General features: G+C 38.4%; 1 protein-coding gene across 1 annotated transcript in view; it reads left to right on the top strand.

Moving 5' to 3' along the window:
- Positions 1 to 25,178, top strand: part of MTMR9 (myotubularin related protein 9) — a 43,369-nt gene extending 18,191 nt beyond the window's left edge. Inside the window, exons 4-10 of the mRNA XM_003902421.5 lie at positions 1,839 to 2,012; positions 3,184 to 3,401; positions 6,520 to 6,681; positions 12,290 to 12,431; positions 14,067 to 14,287; positions 17,043 to 17,194; positions 19,969 to 25,178. Of these exons, the coding sequence (XP_003902470.1) occupies positions 1,839 to 2,012; positions 3,184 to 3,401; positions 6,520 to 6,681; positions 12,290 to 12,431; positions 14,067 to 14,287; positions 17,043 to 17,194; positions 19,969 to 20,132 (1,233 nt within the window). The 3' untranslated portion in view covers positions 20,133 to 25,178. The remainder of the gene's footprint in view (positions 1 to 1,838; positions 2,013 to 3,183; positions 3,402 to 6,519; positions 6,682 to 12,289; positions 12,432 to 14,066; positions 14,288 to 17,042; positions 17,195 to 19,968) is intronic.
- The last annotated feature ends 2,606 nt before the right edge of the window (positions 25,179 to 27,784 follow it).

The following is a 27,784-nucleotide window of genomic DNA, read 5'->3' as shown; positions in this document are numbered from 1 at the left end:
GAAGATGTAACTCATTCCCTCCAATTTATAAAGTCAATACAATCTTAATAAAAACCCCAGTTGGTTTTTACATTGAATTTGATAAAAGTTACCTGGTGGAAGACCAAAAGACCAAGAGGAGCCAAGTTACTCTTTGAAGTACAAAAAGGTGAGAGGAGGAGACTTAGCCTACTAGATACCAAACTTACTGTAAAAGCTCTAGGAGTTACTTAAGTGGACTAGTGGGACAGGATAGAGAGCACAGTACATTGGGACCGACAGAAGCCGCATTGCAGATCAATGGAGAGCCCTGTCATTCTCCAGAGTAGGAAATCAATAAATAAGATATCATAGCGAAAATTCAAGAAATAACAGTATAATCGTGTTATTTAGAAATGTAAAGCTAAACACCAAAAAAGCTAAAAATGTTGAAAATGATTGTCTTTGGGGAAAGCAAATTGGGATGGGCTAGCAAGGAACAGATAACTATATTTTTAAAAAAATAATAAATCTTTAGAAACTGTGTTTTTTAAAATTAATTAATTTATTATTTTTTGAAACAGAATCTCACTGTAGTTGCCCAGGCTGGAGTGTAGTGGCACTATCACAGCTCCCTGCAGCCTCGACTTCCTGCGCTCACGTGTTCTTTCACCTCAGCATCCTAAGTAGCTGGAACTAAAAGCGCGTGCCACTGTGCCTGGCTAATTTTTGCATTTTTAGTGGAGACAGGGTTTGGCCATATTGCCGTGGCTGGTCTTGAACTCCTGGACTCAAGCAGTTTGCCTGCCTCGGCCTCTCAAAGTGCAGGGATTATAGGTGTGAACCACTGTGCCCAGCCTAGAAACTATGTTTTTAAAACTGGTAACATAAATAACTTTGAAAAGTGAAAAAAAAAATTTTAAATGTGATACTGTATCTTATAAAATCATTTTTTTAAAGTAATAATCTTGTCCTATAGTACATCTAACATACTTTTTAGCTTTATCTTCCTGCTCTTGTAACCCATGGTTAGGCCAACTCAGATATACAGAACATATTGAAATTTACATATAATTTGATTTTTTTTTTTTTTTTTTAAACTGTAAAACCTTTTGACAGTCTTCAAGGTGTTTTCAGTTCTGGTGTTTAAAATAAGTTGTCATTTGATAGTTTTATATTATATACTTTTAGTCCTTAGTGTATTCAGCTTGAAATTATTTCATTGACTCCTAAGCTTAACCTTCCTTAGTATTGAGTTGTTACTGTTTTAAGAAAGGTGTTACCAATCTTAGTACATTTTTTACCTTTTTTACAAGAAAAGAACAAAGGACTTGATGTAGATAGTAGCTCTGTTCTCATCTGTTCTGGGGATGCATTATCTGGAGTCTTACAGTCTTACTTGTGCTTTTAGAGGATCGTTAACAAACTAAATGGGACCCAGAAAAGGAAGAAGTGGGATGTTGGCCATGGTAATTGTGGATGTGCTTAATATATTTAACTTGGAGAATAGAACACTAAGGAGAAACAACTGTCTTTCAAACATTTGATGGGATACCACGTAAAATAGGGAACTTGTCCTGTGTTTTCTGAAAGTACGGTAAAAACCAATAGAGGAAGCTACAGAGCAACAAGTTTTGCTCAGTATGAGAAAGAATTTTCTAGGAACTGGTGATACCTAGGAATGCAGGAAGCTGGCCCTGAACCGTGGAGCTCCTTTTCTGTGCAGCTACTTATATATAAGCTAGAGATCCTCCTGTTAAATTCCTGAGAAATGGCCTCTTCATCAGTGAAAGTTGACCTCTAAGGTCTTTTAAAATTTCTCAGATTATTTTGTGACATTGAGATAGTTGCTTAGCTTTGAAGTATTTTGTGTTTTTCAGACCAGTGAATGGAGGCTAAGCTATGTCAATAAGGAATTTGCTGTCTGTCCCTCTTACCCGCCAATTGTCACAGTGCCCAAATCCATCGATGATGAAGCGCTTCGGAAGGTAGCTACATTTCGACATGGAGGGCGCTTCCCAGTACTAAGCTATTATCACAAAAAAAATGGGATGGTAAGTGCACAGCACTACTGCTTGATGTACTGAAAGGCTTGGCTTGGGGATCTTTTCATAGAAGTGTTCCCTTTTTCTATCTGTCTGTTCACTGAAATGATTGTCCAGGTCTCCACCACGAGGGCTTCCTTAGTGTAAGCTTTAGGGAATCAGGAGTAGAGTGTTTTCTGTGGTGAGGATGTGATGCTGAATTCTTCCCATGATCCTGCTCAGCCGTATAAAAGCCCTGATAGCTTTATCTCCAGGACACTATACAAAGGAAACTAGTGTTTATTTGATGCTTACAGCAACATTCTTCTGGTAGAAAAATGAGAAATTTCTCTGTGCAGAATAATGGTAAAAGACTTGAATTTTTCTTACCAACTTTCCATGTGAAAGGTGAATTGAGCTGACGTATTTATTTTCAAAGGCGAGAAGAGTGATGCTCATGTCATTTAGTCACAACTCTAGTAAACACTGGAGTCAGGATTAAACAAGGAGTTAAGATAACTACCTTGTAATGGTGGTCTCTTGAAAGAACTCTAAACCGTTCACCAGGGAAGACAGTATAGTAGACACTGATTTCTTGAGAAAAGTTTCAAAAGCAAAGATTTCCAGATATATAGTTGGTAGGGTAGTTTTTGGAAACAAGTAGTTAAATCCTGGAATACTGAAAAGGATGGTAGAGGCCACTGGAGAATAAATAATAGACAATCAGCTTCTGAGGTATTGGAAATGATTTCCCAAACAATGAGAACAGTGTTTGAACTTTTAAATTTTGCCACTGGTGCCTTTACTTTTTATAATTCTTGTTAAAACCTACCAACTCTATGTATGTTCAGTTGAAGTCAAGGTTTACTGGCTCATAGGCCATTATTGTCTTATTACAGGGCCAGGTCTACAGGTATTTGATTCACACACTAAATGAATTGCAATATTTGATATTGAAGAGGTGATATAATTTATTATGTGACAGTGTTTTGAGACAGAGAAACTGTGTAAAAGCTCCAGGCTTATCTTTTACAGTTATTAACTGTTATCAATACATGCAAATATTTATTTGTTTATGGATCAAATCCATCTCCAGAGTGTCACACAATTGTTTTTGAGATACTCTTAATCTAATTTCTTTCTGTTTTCTGAAACTGTAAAAGCAACTGCTGTTGAATTTTCAGCTCTATTGTGCTTCTAGGTAATTATGCGAAGTGGTCAGCCACTCACTGGCACAAATGGGAGGAGGTGCAAGGAAGATGAGAAGCTGATAAATGCTACCCTCAGGGCGGGAAAGCGTGGCTACATCATTGACACCCGATCCCTGAACGTGGCTCAGCAAGCTAGAGCCAAAGGAGGTGGTTTCGAACAAGAAGCTCATTATCCCCAGTGGAGGCGAATTCATAAGTCCATTGAGAGGTAAAAGATTCCAGAGATAGTAAGGACTCTTATTAGAAGCTAATTACAGTGGGTAAGCCCTTAGCCATTTGAAAATCACAAGTGCTCAAATTAACCTATGCATTAATCTGGGGTCAATGATTGTCTAAGCCATCTTCTCATTTTTTTTAGTCAGCTTTATTAAGGTTTAATTGACATACAAATTATATGTATTTGTGATGTGCACTCTGCTGTTTTGATATACATATATGTTGAGAACTGATTAAATTAAGTGAATGAACACAACTATCACCTCACATAGTTACCATTTTTTTGGACGGTGAGAACATTTAATATCTATTCTCTCAGCAGTTTTCAAGCATACGATATATTATTTTTAACTACAGTTACCATGCTATACAATAGACCTGCAGAACTAGTTCCTCCTAAGTGAAACTTTGTAACCTTTGATCAACATCTCCCCATATCTGTGTCCCTTCTACCCCGACCCCTCCTGCCACTTTCTCTTCCTCTGGCAGCCACCATTCTACTCTCTGTTTCTATGAGTTTAACTTGTTTAGATTCCACATGTAAGTGAGTGCATACAGTGTTCATCTTTCTGTGCATGGGTGCCTGGCTTATTTCATGTAGCATGATGTCATCCGGGTTCATCCATGCTGTGGCAAATGACAGGTTTCCCGTCTTTTTTATTTTTATTTCATTTTGTTGAGATGGAGTCTTGCTCTGTCACCCAGGCTGGAGTGCAGTGGCACGATCCCAGCTCACTGCAATCTCTGCCTCCTGGGTTCAAGTGATTCTCCTGTCTCAGCTTCCCAAGTAGCTGGGACCACAGGTGCCTGCCACCATGCCTGGCTAATTTTTGTATTTTTAGCAGAGACCAGGTTTTGCCATGTTGGCCAGGCTGGTCTCGAACTCCTGACCTCAAGTGATCCGCCTGCCTCAGCCTCCCAAAGTGTTGGAATTATAGGCATGAGCCACTGCTCCTGGCCTACCCTCTTTTTTAAGGCTGAATAGTATTTTATTGTGTATCGTACCACATTTTCTTAATCCATTCATCCATTGACGGCATTTAGGTTGAATCCATATCTTGGCTATTGTGAATAGTGCTGCAGTGAACATGGGAATGCAGATACCTCTTTGAGATCCTGATTTCATTTCAGATATTCGAAATACTTACCCAGAAGTGGGATTACTGGATCTTACCGCAGTTTTATCTTTAATTTTTTTGAGGAGCCTCCATACTGTTCTCCACAGTGGCCATACTAATTTACATTCCCACCAGCATTGTACAGGGGTTCCCTTTTGTCCATATTCTCAACAACAGTTGTTAAATCTTGTCTTTTTAGTAATAGCCATTCTAACAGGTGTGAGGTGATATCTCATTGTGGTTTTGAATTTCATTTCTCTGATGATAAGTGATGCAGAGCATTTTTTTTTCAAATACCTATTCACCATTTGCATGTCTTCTTTTGAGAAATGTCTGTTCAGGTCTTGCCCATTCTTTAATCAGGTCATGTGTTTTCTTGCTATTGAGTTGAGTTTCTTACATATTTTGGATATTAACCCCTTATCCAGTGTATTATTTGCCAATGTTTTCTCCCATTCTATAGGTTGTCTCTTTACTCTGTTGTTTTGCCGTGCAAAAACTTTTTAGTTTGATGCAGTCTCATTTGTCTATTTTTGCTTTTGTTGCCTGTACTTTTGAGGTCATATCCAAAAAATCTTTGCCCAGACCAATGTCAAGAAGCTTTTTCCTTACGTTTTCCTCTAATTATTTTTACAGTTTCAGGTCTTATGTTTAACTCTTTAATCTACTTTGAGTTGATTTTTGAGTATGGTGTGAGGTAAGGGTCGAGTTTCTTCTGCATGCGCATACTCAGTTTTCCCACCACCACTCATGGAAGAAACTCCTTTCCCCATTGTATGTTCTTGGCAACTTTTTCAAACATCAATTTGCCATAAATGAATGGATTTATTTCTGGGCTCTATTGTATTCCATTAGTCAGTGTGTCTGTTTTTATGCCAGTGCCAAGCTGTTTTGATTACTATAGCTTTGTAGCATACTTCAAAATCAGGTAGTGTGTGAGGCCATCAGGAACAGGGCTTTTCTTCGATGGGAGACCTTTTTAATCTTCTTCCTCATTATTGGTCTGTTCAGATTTTCTTTCTTCATGACTCAGTATTGGTAGGTTGTATGCTTCTAGGAATTTATCCATTTCTTCTAGATTATCCAGTTAATTTGTCAATGTGTAATTGTTCACAGTCTCTTATGATCCCTTGTATTTCTGTGATATCAGTTGTAATATCTCATCTTTCATTTCTAATTGTATTTGCATTGTTTTTCTCTCTGTTTTTAGTGAAAGAACCTTTAGCTAAAGGTTTGTCAGTTTTATCTTTCTTTTTGAACAGTCAGCCCTTGTGTTTGATAAGCGAAAGCCATGCTCTTGGAGGCCTGCAGGAGTCCCTGTCACTAGCATTCTTTCTATAAGCCAGCCCTGTGGTCTCATCACCACAAGGCCAGCTCCTCTGCATGTAGATCAGCAGTTGCTACACTGAACAGATTTGCCACATATTCTTATATTTTCCTAAGTCAAAGCCTATAGAGATTTAATTTCTCCCCATATCGACCTACTTTCGCACAGCTTCCTCCACCTATAATCTCTTGTTTGCACTGTAAAAGAGTGATTTATAAGTGTCTCTAGGTGGGTGAATGGGAGCTGTAGCTAGAAAACAGTGGGATCGAACTGGGTTGGGTAAGGCTGCTGATGGCACTGGGTCTCTAGTGTTAGATCGGTGGGAACAGGATTGCAAATGTAAGTGGTGCTGTGTCTCCTGACCTGTCACGAAACGCAGGGCTCTGGCCTCTCCTATAGTCTGATAATCCAGGTATGTGAACTAGGTTTAATCTGTTCAGATGAGGAATAGGTTGCCATGGCAGGCATTTTAAGCCTTTGCAACAATATTTAAATATTAGTTTTTCAACCTTTAATCCTCAAATTACTGTATAGCAGGGTAAATATTTTTATAGTATTTTGAACTACTTTTCCTCTTAGATATGTTGGAGGCTGAGTCTTTGGCTTGGTTGCTTTATCTTTCTATTTTCTGGGTTTGTTATTTTTTGCTTTCTTATTTTTAAAAGGTATCACATTCTTCAGGAGAGCTTAATCAAACTTGTGGAAGCTTGTAATGACCAAACACATAACATGGACCGGTGGCTCAGTAAATTGGAGGCCTCTAACTGGCTGACTCACATCAAAGAGATTCTGACAGCTGCCTGCCTCGCGGCTCAGTGCATCGACAGGTAAAGTGCATTTCAGCATTCCTGAGCAGGACGTGCGCTGATAACTAGACTTTGTGTTTATCCAGACATATGTTTATAGAGTATGTGAAAGTTTGCAGTAAATTACCGTGTAGGCTAGTCAACACCATCCCATTATTGATGAGGTGCCTAGAGTCTGGCATTTAATAGATAATGTTTGTTTAATAGATAGGAACCATGTACATATACATGTCTTCCATGACACAAATTTTTAAGTACTAATGGACCTTTTTCTTTTTTCCATGACATCCTTAAATCATGAATTTGCCAATTTTTTTCTTAAACTGTGAAATAGAATGAAAGGAAGTTTTCTTATTTTTTCTTAGAGGAGCAAACTTACCTCCTTACTTTTGAAATATCAGCGAAAGGAAACATGTAATTTTGCTACACAATAAAATGATCCTTTCTAACCTCTGGGATATCTTATTTCAAACTACTTGATATGTGGCATTACATCTGGATCTCAAGTTGAGAACACCTAATTGTAGTGATGTTGAGTGTATGAAGTGATTTTAGTTTATCCACTCAGTTAAAGGTTGCTAATCCTTGAGTCTTGTGGCAGAAGACTTGAACAGGGGCAGAAGGATTGGCATAAATTCTTGCAGAAGCTTAGAATGCCCTTTCTAAGAAGGGGATTCCACTGAAACAATAGGTAGGTGTAAGTGTTATCACCACATGGTTAGATAGAAGGGGATTCCACTGAAACAATAGGTAGGTGTAAGTGTTATCACCACATGGTTAGATAGAAGGGGATTCCCCTGAAACAATAGGTAGGTGTAAGTGTTATCACCACATGGTTAGATGGCACTTTTCTTTGAGACTTTAACTTGTTGTATTGATGCTTCCAAATTAGGGAAATATATACGTAATTTGTTATGGTTAGAGAGAAATTAATAATAGAATGGGTTGCTAAAATCATGTGGTAAGTTAGTAACAGAACCATGAACAGGTAGTGTCCCTTGGGGTCAAGATTGCCAGGCTATCCCTGTTCTTTTTGTTTTAGGCGTTAGGTGAAGCCCATTTAGCTAATAAACTGTGGGAATTAGCTACCAAGGTTCTGTGGCAGAGAAATAACAAATACACAGTAACTTTGTTAATACTGAGGGTTTTGTTTCTTTTTAACCTAAGTTTACCAGATTTCTTCTTACATTATGAGTACGGAGGCTTCTGTTTTCTTATGAAACAGGAATTGTAATAAACAGTTATCACCGCATTGTCTCAATTTGCAGCTGTAATAACACGACGATACAGATTAAGACACCCCTCAGTGCAGAATGCAGAACAGTTCTCATGATCTCCACCTTCCTTTCGTTTGAGCTGGCTGCCTTAAAGACAGAGGCTTCCAGACTCTCGGGAAGATTCAGGGTTTTGGTTTATTTTGCCATGTTTGGGTCCCTTTTTCTGATATATATTAGCCTATTATTTTCACCTCCATACAAATTTGCCTTTATAATCAATTACTGAAAACATAAAAATAGACTTTAAGTGAATCGAATTCAGAATATCCCACAGATGATTAAGGTATATATGCAGTATACACAGAAGCCTTAAAGTACATGCTCACCTCCCTCGGCCTAGTCATTAGGTTTTATCCTGAGAATGGGGTTGACCTAACCATAAGTGACTTCAAGGAATCTGTTACTTTTAAATTAAGACCCCTGAAGGAATTCAGCAGAAGACAAAAAGCTAAGTACATCATCTACAGTGTAACAAAAATTGGCATAACCTAAATGTAAATTAAGTAAATTGCTAAGTACTATAGGATTAATCCTATAGGATTAAGTAAATTGCAGTTCATCACTTAATAGTATATTACACACACAGGCACACCTTGGAGATGTTGTGGGTTTGGTTCCAGAAAACCACAGTAAAGCAAATCACGCAATAAAGTGAGTCACATTCATTATTAATATTTGGTTTTCTAGTGCATATAAAGTTATGTTTACACTATAATGCAGTCTGTTAATTGTGCAGTAGTATTACATCTAAAAAGAAAAAACAATATACGTACCTTAATTTAAAAATACTTTATTGATATTTGAGGTTATGGGCCCTGGGAGAGGGCCTTGCCTCCCCATTGATGGCTGCTGACTGATCAGGGTGGTGGTTACTGAAGCTTTGGATGGCTGTGGCACTTTCTTAGACAAGACAGCAATGGAGATTGCCACATTAATTGACTCTTGCTTTCATGAAAGATTTCTCTGTAGCATGTGATACTATTTGATAGCATTTTACCCACAGTAGAACTTGCAAAATTAGAGTCAGTTTTCTCAAGCGCTGCCACTGCTTTGTCACCTAAGTTGATGTGGTTCTCCAAATCTTTTTTTTTTTTTGTCATTTCAACAATATTCACAGCATCTTTACCAGGAGTAGATTCCATCTCAGTATACTACTTTTCTTGCTCATCCATAAGAAGCAACTCCTTATTCTTTCAAGTTTTATCATGAAATTGCAGCAACTCAGTCAAATCTTCAGGCTCCTAATTATTTATTTATTTATTTAGGAGACAGGGCCTTGCTCTGTCTCCCAGGCTGGAGTGTAGTGGCAGGATCACGGTGCACCGCAGCCTAGAACTCCTGGGCTCAAATGATCCTCCCACCTCAGCCTCCCAAATAGCCAGGACTACTGGTGTACACCACCACACTCAGCTAATTTTCTTTTTCAATTTTTAATAGAGATGTGGTCTCTGTTTATTGCCCAGTCTGGTCTCAAACTCCTGAGCTCAAACACTCCTCCTACCTCAGCCTCACAAAGTGCTGAGATTACAGGTGTGACCCACCCCACCCAGCAATTTTTTTTTTTTTTTCTTTTAGAGACAGTCTTTCCCTCTGTCACCCAAGCTGGAGTGCAGTGGCACAGTCATAGCTCACTGTAACCTCAAACTCCTGGCTTCAGGCAATCCTCCTGCCTTGGTCTCCCTAAGTACTGGGGTTACAGGAATGAGCCACTATGCCCCACCTTCGGGTTCCACTTCTAATTCTAGTTCTTTTGCTATTTCCGTAACATCTGCAGTGACTTCTCCAGTAAAGTCTTATGCCTCTCAAAGTATCCATGAATCAACTTCTGGAATCAACTTCTTCCAAACTTCTGTTGACGTTGATGTTTTTAACCTCCTCCCGTGAATCACAGATGTTTTTAGTGGCATCTAGAAATGTGAATTCTTTACAGAAAGTTTTCCATTTACTTTGTCCAGAACCACCAGAGGAATCACTAGCTAGGGCAGCTATGACCTTAAAATAAAACTTGAAAGTTGAAATTACTCTTTGATCCATGGCCTGCAGAATAGATGTTGTTTTAGCAGGCACAAAAACAACATTCATCTCCTTGTACCTCTCCATCAGAGCTCTTAAGTGACCAGGTGCATTGTCAGTGAGCAGTGATGTTTTGAAAGGAATCTTTTCTTCTGAGCAGTAGGTCTCAACAGTGGACTCAAACTATTCAGTAAACCATGCTGTAAACAGGCGTGCTGTCATCCAGGATTCATTGTTCCATTTATAGAGCACAGGCAGAGTAGATTTAGCATAACCCTTAGGGCCCCTAGGATTTTCAAAATTGCAAATGATCACTGGCTTCAGCTTAAAGTCACCAGCTGCATTTTTTCCCTAACTAGAGAGTTAACCTGTCCTTTGAAAGCAGGCACTGATTGTTCCTCTCTAGCTATGAAAGTTCTAGATGGCATCTTCTTCCAACATAAGGCCATTTCATCTACACTGAAAGTCCATTGTTTAGTGGAGCTGCCTTTATCAATGGTCTTCGCTAGATCTTCTGGGTAACTCGCTATAGCTTCTGCTTGCGGCACTTCCTGCTTTGCCTTGCACTTGTATGTTAGAGGGAGATGGCTTTTTCCTTAAACCTCATGAACCAGCCTCTGCTAGTTTCCAACTTTTCTTCTACAGCTTCCTCACCTCTCTCAGCCTTCATAGAACCTTGTAGAATGGAGGAGAGTGACGGCCTTGCTCTGGATTAGGCTTTGGCTTACGGGAATATTGCAGCTGGTTTGATCTTCTATCCAGACCACTCAGGCTTTCTCCATTTGAGCAGTAAGGCTGTGTCACTGTATCATTTATGTGTTCGCTGGAGAAGCACTTTTAATTTCCATCAAGAACTTTTCCTTTGCATTCACAGCTTGGTTAACTAGAGCAGGAGGCCCAGCTTTTGGCCTGTCTCAGCTTTTGACATGCCTTTCTCACTAAGCTTAATCGTTTCTAGCTTTTGATCTAAAATGAGACATGCTACTCTTCCTTTCATTTGAACACTTACCAGGCCATTGTAGGGTTATTAATTGGCCGGCCTAATGTCAATATTGTTGTGATTCCGGGAATAGAGAGTGTCCCTAAAGAGAGAGAGTCAAAGGAACAGGTGGTTAGTGGAGCAGTGAGAGCACACACAGCATTTGTCGATTAAGTTCACTGTCTTATATGGATGTGGTTCGTGATGCCCTCAAAACTTGCAGTAGTAACATCAAAGATCACTGATCACAGATCACCATAACAGTTGTAATAATAATGAAAAATTTTGAAATATTGTGAGAATTACCTAAATGAGACAGAGACACAAAGTAAAACATGCTGTTGGAAAATGGGTGCCAACATACTTGCTTGACACAGGATAGCTGCAAACCTTCCATTTGTGGAAAATGCAGTATCTGTGAAGAGCAACCAGGGGAAGCTCCGTGAATGAGCTGTGCCTGCGACTGTTAATATCCTAGTTCTGAAGATGACGTACAAACATGGAAGGCTACGAGTGTAGAATAAGAGTGAGAATAGAGGAAATTGCCTCTTATTGAAGCTCTATGTAGTATGTATGTACATGGGTAAAAACTGACAGTAGTAACCAAACTGGAAGCTTTTGTGTGAAGGTGGTGGTTTTTATTTTTCCAAAGTTTCCTTCATTGTTTCAACAGAAAGGCGGAAGAAGGGGGGGGGGAGAAGATGTAGTAAATTTAGTTTTGGTGTTTTCTTTCATTCTCTTTAGAATAACGGGGTTCCAGACACTTATGAGTCTCATGATGCAGTGGTATCTTTACCACTGACTTTCTAGATTGACAGTTTTATGTTTGTTTTTTTCCTGTTGTCATGTTTCTCAAAGTGTGGTCTAGGTCTCATTTTCCAGATTGAATTACAGTTTCTGAAGGTGTTCTTATAGTCAGCTGATGGTGGAAAGGTAGAGTCAAAGTCAGAAAAATAATTTTAGTGTATGTCTGTAGGTTTGATGAGAGGAGGCTTTAACAATGATTAAAGCGGAAAGGGTAAATGCCTTCTGTGGTAAGAACTGCTTTTTGGTTTTGTAAAAGGAAAGAAAAATTCAGCTGAAAGCTTCTATGAAATTGGTTACAACTTAAAGAGGTCTTGCCATGTGAAATTTGGGAATCATTATAGTCGTATTTTTTCCCAAGAGAAACTTATCTATCGTGTGCCTTAGATTTAGATTCTGAACTCTACAAGTCAGAGCAGAATGTTGTACTCAATACACTGAATAGATCGGACTCAGTAGACTAAAATGTTGTACTCAATAAACGCTTGCTACTAACAGAGTTCATTGACCATGTTGGGCATTTCCCATTTGTACTCTTCCCTGATTTTCCTATCAGGGAAGGAGCATCAATATTGATTCATGGAACAGAAGGAACTGATTCCACACTCCAGGTGACCTCCCTGGCCCAGATCATCTTGGAGCCAAGAAGCAGGACCATTCGTGGTTTTGAGGCCCTGATTGAAAGAGAGTGGCTACAGGTGAGAAGAGCTGTTTGATTCACAGAGGAACTGCTCATTGATGCTGTGATCCTGGTTTGTGTGGTAGCTGACATAATGTGTGAATTTCTGATTGATTAAAATTTCTAAATGGTGTGTTTAATTTCCTGCAGGCCAGTTAATCTGTCTTCTCCTCGTTTCTGGATGTCTCTTTGCCTGTATTCCTCACTTGACACTTCCTTCACTTGGCAAACTCTTGTTGGCTGTGCTTTGTCACAAACAGGAGAAATACAAAGAATGAGAAGCATAGTGCGGTCTCCCAGAAGCTAGGTCTTGATGGATCAAAGACACAAGCAGTCGGGGAATGGGGAGTGGGGTCTGTAGTTGCAAGGAAAGCACTTTAGCCCCTTCTGCCTTTTGCTCATGCTGCTCCACCCTGTGAAGCTTCCTTCACAGAGAAAACTGAATCATGTAATGTTGGATGGCTACCAAAATAAAGGTCTCATTCATAACGGGGATTGCTATCCTCCACGGAGATTGCTTTTGAATATATTTTTACTGTGTAACCTGGTAAATGATTGTATTTGAACACAAATGCTTACATATCTTGAAAGCAGATGTTTTTCTGGCAAAAAGAATATCTTGCCCTCTGGTTACAGTTCACATTTATTATGTACTAATGTTGTTACGTACACCATGTCCACCCTGCCTGACAACTGACCTTACCTCTGTTTAAGTCAGACCATCCTAAGTTTATGCTCCATATTTGACGAAAATCTGTTGAGCTATATTCCTCATGATGCATAGTAGACAGACAAATGAGTGTGACTGACTTATTTATATGTTATTTTAATGGATATCAAAATTCTGTGAACCACTGTAAAATTTCTGTGGCATTACCTTTGTCACACACAGTAGCAGAAAGACCCAGAGACAAAGCAGATCTGTGAAATTCCTAGCAGAGTATGATTTGTGTTAAGGTCAGTATTTGGGTTCTGAACAAGACAGTCAAATGAGTCTTAAATTTACTTTGGTCAGTAGATGGCAGACTCTTGCCATTCTTTTTGGGAGAAGAGGGTAATTAAGGACAGCTTTATCTCCAGTAGAAAAGTACTCATAAAGATCTTTCAACACAATAACTTTTCATATATAATTAGAGATTTACTGTCAGAGCTGACGTTATAAAGTTGATCAGAGTTCCATATCTGTCTCCACTTAGGGTGAGGTTTGTATAGTGTACAAGACAATCTACAGCGTTAGATAGAGGTGATGATGATTCTTTGTTTGTACTGAGAGCTTATGTTCTTTGACTTTGCTCCAGATTTTGTAGACCTAGAAAGGTTTATTTTGTGAGTTTATTATTACTTAAGTTCGTTATTCTTCCATAGGATATTCCAAGGGCAATGCAGTTCCTGTGGTCACACCTTAGCTGCACAGCCTCATTAAGGATTTGGAAGTGTGTCTTTTTCCTTAGTTGCTGCAACTATTTATTTTATACCAAGAAATCATTAATCTGTACAACAGCTACCCTAATTATATGATGTTCCAGGTACTAGGAGTGTCACTGTACTTGTGTGTAGTGGTGTCGGTTCTGTGATTGTGTGTAGTGGTGTCAGTAGAATGCTCTGTCATGTGATCTCACCAGGATATGACTGTCACGCCTCCATCTTCCCCCAGGCTGGTCACCCGTTCCAGCAACGCTGTGCACAGTCAGCCTACTGTAACACCAAGCAGAAGTGGGAGGCTCCTGTATTTCTTCTCTTCTTGGACTGCGTGTGGCAGATCCTTCGTCAGTTTCCCTGTTCTTTTGAATTTAATGAGAATTTCCTCATCATGCTCTTTGAGCATGCTTATGCTTCACAGTTTGGAACATTTCTGGGCAACAACGAAAGTGAAAGGTGAGTACGCTGCTCACGTGGGGACCTTTCCTTTTCCCTTGTTTTGGCTACTTTCTAAATAGCCAAAATCTTCTAGGAGACCACGATTTGGCTCTATGTTAAAGTTAGAGCCAAATCTAAGGCTACAGTTAATTATAAGTTAAATGACCTGAAGTATATTCTTATTATGAGACAATCTCATGCTAGGTGAGAGCATGTCCTAGACTTTGTTCTGTTAGATTAAAATTAGTCCATACATGAATTAAGGGGCAACTATTTTAAATGTTAATTTCTTAACATAGGATCATAGTATCTTACATATGGAAAAAGCCTTAATTTATAATTTAGCTCTTCCCTCTAATTTTATTAAGAAAGTAAGATCCAGAGAAGTTAAGCGACTTTTCCCAGGACGTACAGCCAGTTGGTCATCAAAAGTGTGGCCTAGAGCAGTGATCCCCAACCATTTTGGCACCAGGGACCGGTTTCGTGGAAGACAACTTTTCTGTGGATTGGGTGGCGGCGGGATTGGTGATGGTTTTGGGGTGAAACTGTTCCACCTCAGATCATCAGGCATTAGATTCTCATAAGGAGAATTCTCATAAAGGCACACCCTAGATCCCCCACACGCGCGGCTCCGAGTAGGGTTTGCGCTCCTGTGAGAATCTAATGCTGCTGCTGATCTGACAGGAGGTGTCAATACACGCTCACCTGCCGCTCATCTGCCACTCACCTCCTGCTGTGTAGCTGGTTCCTAACAGGCCACGGACCCTTACTGGTCCATGGCCTGGGGTTTGGGGATCCCTGGCCTAAATTACAAGTCTTCCCCCTCTTGCTCTAGACTTTGTTACACCTAGAAACTGTCCTCAGGCAGAGTAACAAACTCACCTCCCAGCCCAGGCACCATCAAGTGTATAGGTTCATTTAGAAGATTCACATCAGAATGATTTTTCAGAGAGATTGCCTGGTAATCTCTTTAGGGTACAATCACCAGGCTTCCTTGCCTCATTGCTGGCAGCCACCGTTTTCTAAAGCATGTGCTGCTTAGCCCTGGACTGTACTCTGGCAGGGAGGGACAGGAGGGATTGGCAATTTCTATAGCCAAGGAAGTTTGGAGAATGTGCATAATATCGTCTCCACTTAGAGGGTCACAAACACATAATCATTAAAGGCTTTAAGACACCCTTCAGTAAAGCAGTGTATATAATTTTAATTCACCATTTAAGAAATGTGTTTGACGATGAATTTTTTTTGGTGTTATACCTGTTAATATCCTCAGGACTAGCTTTCAAGAAGGGATCAAACTAGATTCCCGTTCTGCTTCCCAGTTGGTAGAGGCTGCCAGCAATGCTGAATGGGAAGGATTCTGAAGTGGTGTCAGGCTCAGCCAGAACAAGTTCAGTGGTTGGCCGGCCATGGGCAGGGGGCACAGGGCTGGAGGCAGTGGATACAAGAATGTCCTGTCCTTGTCATCCCTGGTTCCTGGGAACATAGCGTGGGACATGGTATCCCAGCAGTTAAAGTCCAATGCCACATAGACTCTGTGATTTTGTGGATTATTTTTATTGCTTGCTCAAAAAGAATGCACTAAGTTGCACATAGCTCATAAATAATGTGGTTTCAGAGACAAAACTGACTTTATAATAAAATTTCAATTTAGATAAATTCTTATGAGAATTGAATGTATTATCTTTTTGGTTGACGTAAGGTTTACCACAGGCTGTCTTTCAATCTGTGTTAAAATATATTTTTTTCTAAAACATGCCAATCGACTGTTAATCCTTCTCTGACAGTTTATTACGTGATAAAGAGTGTTCCAGAGTTTTAGAATTATTATGAATCCTGTTCATTGTATGTGGATATAGATGAAATATGTATTTACATCAAGATTCACATTGATTTTTCATCTTTGACTATCTGTATTTTATGTACATGTAATTTATTTTCCCTAAAAGCTAAGTCTCTAAAGAATTTTAAGTTTTGTTTAAAATTTGACTCAACCTCCATTTTTAATATTAATATGGGCGTAAGAAGGATACAGTGGACTTTGGGGTCGTGGGGGAGGTAATGGAAGGGGGACGATGGATAAAAGACGACAGATAGAGTTCAGTGTATACTGCTCAGGTGATGGGTACACCAGAATCTCACAGATCACCACTACAGAACTTACTCATGTAACCAAATACCACCTGTTCCCCAATAACTTATGGAAAAATTAAATTAAAAAAAAAAAATTAGAGAGTGGTTATCAAACAATGTGAATAATAAAGACCCTGGGGTCTATCCAGGCATTCATATTTGTAAGCTATCCTGTTTGTTTCTGCACAACAAGCCCTTTCTTATAGGACATAAATGTCGAAAAGTGTCTAATTTTTGTGTTTATATTGTAGGCTTCTCAGAAACAAAAAGGTTAGTTTTTTTTATACTTAGCTATTTTTAATTAAAATAGAATACCAAATACAACAAAGGACTTTTGTGTACAGTCATGTTCTCTGGGTTAAGGTTTAACACCAAAGCTGATGTGACCAGACTCTGTTTTTATCCTCCTGCCAGCTTCTTGGAAGCCTGTAAAATACTCTTTGTTTTGTTGTTGTTGAGAGTTCTAATGCCGGTTGAGCTTTTTGACAAATCTATTTATTTTTCAACATTTTGTTTCTCTACTAAAAGTCTTACCTTCTATCTTCTGCCATACTGAGAAGAAATCGTCCTAGTAAGAGGAGCACTTAATAATGGTGGTTATAAATGAATTACTTTAATGGCAGTGTTCTTTCTTGAGCAGGTGTAAGTTGAAGCTACAGCAGAAGACAATGTCTTTGTGGTCCTGGGTCAATCAGCCCGGCGAGCTGAGTAAATTCACCAACCCCCTGTTTGAAGCCAACAATCTTGTCATCTGGCCTTCAGTTGCTCCGCAGAGTCTTCCGCTGTGGGAAGGTAAACCGCGCATCCTTTGCAAACTTCCTAACGGTCAGGTGTCCACGCGGCTGCCTGTGGGTGTGTGCTGTTGGTGATATAGGAAGATGGTGAGCTGGACGTGGCCCTCAGACCTGTGTGAATTGTCATTCTCAATGTGGGCATGGTTCTCTCTTTCAAATCAGTTAGCTAGCCACACTTTTTTTGTTTTCAGTTCCCATTGAGAAATTAACAGTGTTTCTTTACATTGCTGTTTATGTTGGATATTTTTTCTAGATAAGAAAGTATATTACTCTTTGCCTAAGAGAGTTGGTAGGTGGTTGGGACATGAATAAATTGTAAGCTCCTCAGGGAGGGTTTCTGTCCCTTAATTAAGCAGTCATTAGGCTAGGTTCATGTATTAAACGGTATTAAAGAGTTGCATGGCCGGGCATTCCAGTAAGTTTCTATAAATGGGTACAAAATACCATGAATGCAGTAACACAGATATTTCACTGTTCTTATGGGACTATATGCTTCATTTTTAAATCTAGTCTAAAGCAGATTTTTTTATATATACTGATCTTTTCCAACTACTGAAGCTTAGCCCCTTAAGTATTGAAGCTTGTTAATTAAAAAATAACCAAAATCTGGCCAGGTGTGGTGGCTCACACCTATAATCCCAGCACATTGGGAGGCTGAGGTGAGTGGATCCCTTGAGGTCAGAAGTTCAAGACCAGCCTGGCCAACATGGTGAAACCCCGTCTCTACTAAAAATACAAAAATTAGCCAGGCTAATTGGGTGGTGCAAGTCCGTAGTTCCAGCTACTTCTGGAGGCTGAGGCAGGAGAATCACTTGAATCTGGGAGGCAGAGGTTGCAGTGGGCAGAGATGACACCACTGCACTCTAGCCAGGGTAACACAGCAAGACTTTCTCAAAAAAAATAAAAATAAAAATAACCCAAATCTATCTAAACTGTATAGTTTTTCATTAAACAAAGACTCTGAAATACCATTTAATTTTTTAAAGTTAGTTTGAAGATAATAAGCACACATTTATTCATGTTTATATTTCACAGCATAAAGTATACGTAACAAGAATGATAGCTGTTTGGTAAATTAAACCGAATTACCATTAATGCCAGTTGTTAGGCCGTGTTCTAGGATGTTATACTCCCAAAAGCAATTCGTGTGTGGAAAACTATTTGCCCTTTGTGGAAACGGTCTCAGATTGCTTTGTCCTCTCAGTCTGAGACCAAGTCAGTTTCTGTCTCTTCTCTGGATGTCAGCTGTCACATCTAGTTCCTCTTGGCTTATCTGCCATTAGTGGCTTCCTTCCACCTCAGTTCATGCTTCTAATCTTATCTATTGAAGCGTCCCCTAGTTAGCATTGTGGGGAAATGGCCTTAGATCGTCTTGAGGTTCTGGGTGTGAGCTTTAGTGCTTTGATTTGTGAAGGAATGGTGACTGCTCAGAACTTCTCTTTGCTTACTTTCGTGATTGTTGTCACAGTCACAGTACAGGGTTTGTGATCTCTTAAATGAGAGGTTACAGTATTCTTCCCATTTAGGACTTCTGGGACAACGTACCTAAAAGCCACTGTCATGTTTAATAACTGAAATGAGCGTAGCTGTTCAGAAGAAAACCCCTATTGGGAGCTGGGTGGCCTGAAGGATGATTTAATTGCTTTGTACCAAACCTCCTTGTGGAGCTTAGAGATAAGTAATGGGATGAAATCCTTGTTCTGTGGATTAAGTCCTGCCATGCCAGAGTTTCAGTATGTGTTTCATGCTCCTCAACCTAGAGCTGGGAGAAAGAAGCTCTCTATTAGGTAAAATCCTATGGTAGGCATATATGTTGGATGAGACTGCTCTTCGGCCTTAAAATGCCTCTCTGCTGTTTAAATTTACATCACAGCTAACCATTAATATTTAGTAATTCCTGAATTAGAAGAATCAACATGGGCGGGTCAGGCTTTACGCTGTGGTTCTGCTTTCCCTTTCTGATAGAGCCTGACGTTGGGACCTGCATAGAAGGGCTCATTAGAACCCAGACAGCTTGGTTTGTAGAGTGTTTTAATGAATCATAAAACCTTTGTGAACTTGCCAGCTGACGTGGTGCAGCCTGGAAGGTTTTCATGCCTCCTTCCTTGAGTATCTGTAAGGCATTATTTTGGTGTGATACAGTTAACATAGGCCTATGGAGAGGAGAAAATATTTCCTTTTGGTTCATAATAAAAGGATAATTATTATTATTTGGGGAAAGAAGCAATTGCCTGCAGAATTGAAAGATTGCCTCTCACGTAACAGGGAGAGAGGTGTGTGAGCGCATGGGCTACAGTTCAGGCTTTCAAATAACAACATATGTGGTTCTGCTTTTACCATAGTTGTCACTTTTCTGGTGAAAATGTTTTAAGACATTTAAGGGATCTTACATGTCTGAGCAAAATTCTATAATTATAAATGATTTATATTGTGAAATTGGAAAATTTATGACATCGTAAATTATCATCTTGTTTTCCTGAATATATCGTAGAATGGTGTTTGGATCTATTTGATAATTTTGTGGGATGTTTCTGAAGAATCAGTGAGCATGTACATGCAAGTAGTGACTTCTCAGATATTGTATTCAGTTGCATCCTTTTCAGTACCTCAAGATTCCCGTATATTTTAGATTATAATAAAACACCGATGTGAGTTGTGGCAACAAAAGAAAAAAGAATGTATAATACGTAAATTATATCTTATCCACAAATATAATTTTAATCCAGTGTTTATACCTTTCTTCCTTCTGTTTTCCATTCCTGGATCCAATAGGTATTTTCCTACGTTGGAATAGGTCCTCTAAGTATTTGGATGAAGCATATGAAGAAATGGTTAACATCATTGAATATAATAAGGAATTACAAGCAAAAGTCAATATCCTTAGAAGGCAGTTGGCAGAACTGGAAACAGAGGACGGGATGCAAGAGAGTCCCTGAAAGGTCTCCTCGCACCGTTTGCAAGGACCTTCCTGGGCCCGTGTCTGCCGTTCTCTCCTTGTGCCCTTCAGTTCACTCTTACACAGTAGCCTTGAAGTGAAGGCTTTAGACGTGGGTCCCCTCTAATGTAATGGATTTCTCAATACTGTATGAATAATGAAACTTACTATCATAACTCACGTTTCATGTGGCCTGTTAGGCCCTGTCACTTGGGGAGCCGGGAGGAGGTGCTAGTCATTTTATTTTTCTGTGAAATAGATGACCTATTTAATGCCATTTGTGTTTCATGCCATTTTATCCAAAGCTTTTTCTCTGTGTCCACTCTCCAGGCAGCATTCCAGAGCAGCCAAGGAGACAGGTAATCTCTCTAGGGACTATTTGGTGGTTTAAAAAAAGGGTCAGACTTTTAAACACTCTTACCATAGAAATGTTTTTCAAAATGGCAGCAATTGATAAACCAAGGATTTTGTGTTGAACTAGCCATTTCCAGTGTCTTTCACATAAAATAGCCATTTGCTTTAAAATAGTTTTGGACTAATGAAGCTGAATCTATTCTCATTCTTGTTTGTCAAGAAAGGAAAATCTGTTATTCAAGGTAAATTATTTCTACAAGGGTGATAGGTATGGTCCTCTGATATTTACATTAAGAAGAGTTAAATTTATTTTAACGTAGACACTAAAAGTATGTGCAATATAGAATTAAAGAAGGAATTTGTCACTGATTGAGAATTGTTACTGTTGAATTGGTTTTCAGGTTTGGACCATACATATACAATGTGTATCAAATGCTGGTTGTAAAATTAAACCATCATCTAGAATAGAGTTAATTTGTTATAATCAAGTTACAAATACGGTTTTCTTAAACCAGAGATGCACCGCCCTTGTCTAAAGTTCTTATTGCACTGGTTTATATGCGTATGTGTGTTTTATTGTGTGCGGTTTTTTTTTTAATTTGTAAGTATTCTAAGAGTTTACTAATACTAAGGTTAAAATTTTCATGTTGACCTGAGCCTTTTGCAAATTTATTTTGGCTCTATTGATTTGTCCATCATGCGTTAGGCAAATACAACTTAAGTGGAGGGGGAAGTTTATGAATGTAATATAGCTCTGTGTTTGAAACCTCAGAAACGTGTTTGAGTGTTTCAGTGTTGGAGAAACAGTGATGGCCGTATTCGCGCTCTGCTAGTCTGTGCCTGCAACGCCACATGTTTGTGGTTCGGTATTTCCCTCCTACACTTCTGTTTGGTGACATTGTTCATTTTAACAAATACAACCAATTCTAGTTTTTCTTTAAAAGGGTAGTTTATGAGTAATCTTTAAAACCATTTCCATACCATCTGTATATAACCATTTAGAAGAGAACACACTACACTGAACTCTGCTTTAGAGCTGTGTGTTGAGCTAAAAATATTGTTTTTTAAAAATCGACTAGCAAAATCTATGGCCACACTGAGAAGCCTTTGAAAATGGCAAATACTTTTCATCACCAGTTGTCCAAGTTTCATCTTTCTTCTGCTTCCTCAGCCTTGTAGCAAAGGCTACACAGCAGCCCACAGTCCACAGTCTCTTTGGGAAAATTTGCCTGCTGCCTTTTTTAAGCTCAGTTTATTTTTGACTTACTTTCTTTGCTGTAGTTATGAACCTTGGAGCTTTAAAATCCCATGGCAAGGAGCATAAGAGATGTTCTCATAGCTCTGCATTGTGTGGAATGTCTATCTTAGTTTTGTAAAAAAAAAAAAAGAAAGAAAGAAACAGCCCTCATTCTTTTGTGGTCCCTCAAAATTGCTTGATATGCCTGTTAATACAGCTGACCTTTTTGTTTTCTTCTCTTTTTGTCTCAAGATTATATATGAAGGAACCTTTTCTTCTCAGCTAACAGGTGTATAAGGAAAACCATCTAGAGAGTTTTCGTTAGAAGTGACTCCCATTAGCCTGGTGTGGTGGTGTGTGCCTATAGTCCCAGCCACTAGGGAAGCTGAGGCAGAAGGATCCCTTGAACCTAGGAGGTTGAGGCTGAGTGAGCTATGATCGCATCAGGCCACTCCAGCCTGAGCAACAGAGTGAGACCCTGTCTCTAAGTAAAGAAAAAGCCAGAAGTGACTCCCACTGCTTCTGTTGATCAGCCATAGGGCTTCCATGGGTAGAAACTTGCAAGGGAGTTTGTATTAGGCCTGGTCATGCAGAGATGATGTACCATCAAGGTAGACCCGTCTTCCTGATGCACATTTGCTGTGCGAGCCAGAGTACAGTCATAGCACGGTATTCACATTTCGTTTGCGCTGTCTTACTGAGACAACAATCTATACTGTTTTGGCAAGTTTGCATTTTAGTATTAATTTACAATTAGGAAGTGTCCAAACTTCAGATCTGTTTACAGGTTGTAAAAATCAACTTTGGTATCAGTGTATGTTCAAAAGTATCATTTGGTAATCCAAATATTTGAGTTTTCCCAAAGCCAAAAACTGTCAAAAATAAGTCCATTATCAATATAATTTGAAGAGGTTTTTAGTAGTACTGTTAAGTTCGTCCTTTCTTGGATGAGAAGAATAAATGACATGGATACACTCCTGAGAAGACACTTGTTAAACGTTGCATTGGAGAGTTGCCTTTGATAAATGTGGCATTAAACACTTGAATGAAGAGCACGGTGGCAGAATGAGTGAGCAAGCGGATTGCCCCGGAGGAGCCTGTAATAATCACGTGAGAGATCATCAGATTCCTGCGTATTCAGCATCTTCTCTATTCATGTGGAGTGAAAGCTGGTTTTTATATGGGAGATACATAAAGTAGGCCCTGCAAAGAATATTTTTAAAATACGAAGGATCATCATAATCCTCTTATCGAACATATAAGGATCCTCAGATTTAAATAAGTACTTTTTTTTTTTTAATCAGAAGAACATTGTTGGTTGATTATATATTTTTAAAAATCTGAAACTTTTTTGGTGGCAGGACCTTTCAATAAATAATTGTTTGGTCAAAAATTTTTATTTTTATTTTATTAAATGGGAAGAAAGCATGCAGAAATAGTAAAATTCAATAGGTTTAAAACTCTATAAATGTATTTTATTTCCAAGAAAACTTAGGGTCTCAAAGCAAGATTTTAAAGTGATTTTTGAGAAGACTTGGGGGGACAATAATAGACATTCATGTCAAATCCCATATGGGGGATTTTAAAACATTTCTTTGAACTTTGAGACCTGACTTAGAGATGGAATTTTATTGCTTTTTGTTTTAAAGGATGAAATTTCGTGGCATTTTATTCTTTGATTCAGTGAGTATTTGGTTTATGTTAAATAAAAAATCAGTATCATGGAAAAGATTTGACCATAATTTAGTCTCCTCAAGTGAAAAACAGGAGTAACGTTTAGTTGCACTTTGAAAACTCTGCTTAAAGGCATAACTCTTGTAGTTGTCTGGTTTCGGGAATAGCTGTTTGAATTGTCAGTCTAAAGTAGGTCATCAGGTTCACTTATTATCAGACCTTGATCTGGGATAAAGGTTTTGGTATTTGCCCACTTCTAGATAGAATGAATGAAAACAACACAAGGGTTTTACGAGCACTCTTTATCAGAAGGGTATTTCCTGGACCAAAAATGGGCAATAGTTACAATAGTTGATCCTCTTTTCTGGAGGCTTTGACATTTATCAGAGAATGAATGAAGTCATTCAGTACATTTGATAAAGTGTTGTTGTTGTTGTTGTTGTTGTCATTTTAATTGAGCAACCCTCAGAACTGAAGAGGTTCAGAGAACTTTCCAGGTTTATACTATACCTCAAGACTACATAGATTAGCTACTGCTTATTCTTTCACATGGTCTAGGCCTGTTCTTCTCCTCCAGACCTAGTATTCTAAGTTGTTACCACATAGTATTTTTATGTTACCCACCATCTTAAAGAACATTATAAGACTCATTTCTCCATTTACATTTATTCTTAGATGATAAAATATATACTGATACTATAACTTTCTTGTAGTATCAGTTTTCTTTATTTTCTTGAATAAAATTGCTTCTACCTTTGCTTGGTCTTTATAATCCACTGTCCACAGCATCTTCCTTTAAACCAGTAGTCCCAGAAGAGACCCTCTGAAATTCTAGGACTGGGTATTAGAATGTCTGAACTTGTTATCTAAATCCTTTTTAAGAAACTTAATGTCCTAGCTCTTGAACTACACTGTGGAACAGTAGTTTGTGCCCAATTTAGTGGAAGATAATGAGGCTCACTGTAAACACTACATTGTCCTGCAGAGTAATTCTGATGAGAATTTACTGACTTCTAGAGCCATTCTCTTTAACCATCTGCAGGTCTAAGAATTAACTATATTTGTGATTTGTAATAAAACTGAGTTGTACAGCACTGCCTGTGTATGTCTGGCCAACACATTTACAATGCACGTTATCTTTGGAGAGGTGAATTACTCTACAAAATATACCCTAAATCTCATTGTTTAAAACCTTATTGATCTAATACCATCTACACAAAAACATGTTGTACTTGCAGAACTTAGTTTATAAAAACAAAGAATGTGTATTTCTTCAATAGCCGGGTATTTGGATTGTTCTCTTGATATATTTGAATGTGACTCTTGGATTTAAGTGCACTATTATTCATGGCTTACACAGTAAAATTGCACTGTATGGCAAATGTGTCTATAATGTATGCCTTGCTAAAACCTCAAGAGTGCTGTAAGGTATAGGTTTCTATATTGTGAACCTGTCTACACACACACACATATACATATAGTCTTAGGGGAAAAAAAAAAGCTGAACTTTTGTAAGTCTGTGTAACATTTTAATATTGTTTGTAATATTCACTAAGTGATAATTTCATCTATATCCTGTAACTGTAATCATTCACCTTGGGTTGGCCAGTTTGTCAAGCTTGGTTTACTGAATCAAGAAACAGTCTTGTCAAATGCGGTACTGTTCTTAGTGTGTGATATTTGTGTATGGTGTTCCTCTGCCTCAGAGGACAATTGCACAGATGGCTAATGTTAAATTTCTATAGACAATAGTAATAAAATTTGAATATATTTAAGTCCTAATAATTTAAACCTGTGGGCTTATTTTAATTTTTTTTCAAATACTGGTGAAGGTTTGGATGGTGTTTCAATTAAATCTGCTATATGTTTTTTACTTTACATTTTGAAAAAATTGAGATCTGCAAAAAGGTTGCAAAATGGTACACCGATCTCCCTAGGTTGTTCCTAGATTTAATGATTGTTCACCTAGATTGAATGATTGGTAACATTTTCCACATTTGCTTTAATACCACGTGTGTGTGTGTGTTACACTGTTATTTTGCTGAAACATCTGGGTTAGCTGCAGACATTGTGACCCTTCTAAATACTTCACAGGTATCACCCAAGAATTAGGATTATGTATTCTACATATTATTGATTTAGTATGTATTAATATAAACAGATGAATCAATGAGGGTAAAAGGAAAGCTCTTTCTAGAGTAGAATGCCAGCTATTAAATGTAGAAAGAAAATGGAATTAGCCACTATTTGGCAAATTATTACAGTAATCATTGACTTAGGCAATGCCCATTAGTGAATGGCAAAACTAGCAGGTGATGAAAGTTTGTGAAGAACAGAATATAATCTCCAAATAGCCTTCCACAAAATACTTACTAGTTAAAAAGGAGAAAATACTAACTTTATAGTGAAAGGAACTGGTGGATATCACCTTATCTCAGGAAAAGTTAACATCATTAGTAATGGGACATATCAACATCGTGTGCCTTCTGATATGATCCATCCAGAAACAGCACCACTGTTGGAGGGAAAAAGCAGTCTTAGGAATTCTGTAGCTTAAAATCTTATATTTAGATCTTAATCCATTCTGCATTAATTTTTGTATATTGTGTAAGATAAAGGCCCAATTTCATTCTTTTGCATATGGATATTCAGCTTTTCCCAACATTTTGTTGAAAAGACTGTCCTTTTCCCATTGTGTCTTGGTATCCTTGTCGAAAATTATTTTACCACATATATATTCATTTCTGTGCACTCTATTCTGTTCCATTGGTCTATATGTCTGTGTTAATCACTGGAAGGCCGAGGTGAGAAGATCACATGGGGCCAGGAGTTCGAAACCAGCATGGGAAACATAACAAGACCCTGTCTCTACAAAAAATAAAAAATTAACCAGGCATGATGGTGCTCATCCGCAGTCCTTGTTACTCAGAGGCTGGAGTGGGAGGATTGCTTGAGCCCAGGAGTTCCAGGATACAGTAGTCATGCCATTGCATGCCAGCCTGGATAACAGAGCCAGACTCTGACTTAAGAAAGCAGATCACTTATTTTGTATTTAAGTTTGTCTGATGCTAACATTGAAAAGTAACTAAATGTATAGACAACTACATCCTTCAATAATTATAATGATAAACCCTAGGAAAGGGTGAAAGTCTAATTTCCATAGATTCAGATGTTCAGTTATAACAAAAATATGAAGCATACAAACAAATGAGAAATCTGGCTCATTCACAGAAATAAAATTAATTGAAAGGAACTATCCTTAAGGAATCCCAGACTTTGGACTTACTAGACAAAGACTAAATGATTGTCTTAAATATGCTCAAAGAGTTAAAAGATGACTAAATGAAATCAGAGAAATGATGTCTGAACAAAATGAGAATATCAATAAAAATATAAAAAGGAACCAGGTAGAAATTTCGTAGCTGAAAAGTGCAATAACTGAGACAAAAAATTCACTAGAATGGTTCAATAGTTTGTTTGTTGTTGTTGTTGTTTGCTTTTTTTTTTCTTTCTGAGATATAATCTTGCTCTGTTGCCCAGGCTGGAATGCAGTGGCATGATCTCAGCTCACTGCAACATCGGCCTTCTGGGTTGAAGCAATTCTTCTGCCTCAGCCTTCCAAGTAGCTGAGATTACAGGTGCATGCCACCTCGCCCAGCTAATTTTTGTATTTTTGGTAGATGAGGTTTCACCATGTTGGCCAGCCTTGTCTCAAACTCCTGACCTTGTGATCCACCTGCCTCGGCCTCCCAAAATGCTGGGATTACAGGCCTGAGCCACCACGCCCTGCCTTCAGTAGAGTTTTTGATCAGGCAGAAGAAAGGATTAGCAAATTTGAAGATATAACTATTGAAATTATCTAGTCTGAGGAGCATAAAGAAAAGGAATTTTAAAAAGTGAATAGACTTAAAGACTTGTAGGATACCATCAAGTGGACTAACATATGGTTTATGAGAGTCCTAGAAAAAAGCAAAAAATTATTTTAAAAATAAGGGCTGTAAACATCGCAGATTTGATGAAAGACGTAAGTCTACAAATCCAAGAAGCCTCTACGACAACGTCTAATACCACAAACTCAGATTCACACCAAGACACATTATATGAAAACTATCAGAAATCACCAAGAATCTTGAAAGTAGCAAAAGAGAATCAACTCATCACATTACAAGGGATCCTAAATGGAATTATCAACTGATTTTTAATTAGAATTCATGGAGGCCAGAAGACAATGGGATGATATACTTTAAATGTTGAAAGAAAATAACCTGTCAACTGAGAATTATATATCCAGCAAAACTGTCCTCCAAAAAATAAGGGAGAAATTAAGACATGCCTAGATTTTTAAAAAGCATAGGGAGCTTGTTACTGCGAGATGTGCCTGACAAGAA

Source organism: Papio anubis, chromosome 8 (assembly GCF_008728515.1).
Source record: "Papio anubis isolate 15944 chromosome 8, Panubis1.0, whole genome shotgun sequence".
Taxonomy (NCBI): domain Eukaryota; kingdom Metazoa; phylum Chordata; class Mammalia; order Primates; family Cercopithecidae; genus Papio; species Papio anubis.
The sequence above is the reverse complement of the archived record's forward strand: the minus strand, read 5'-3'. Positions and strand labels throughout refer to the sequence as shown.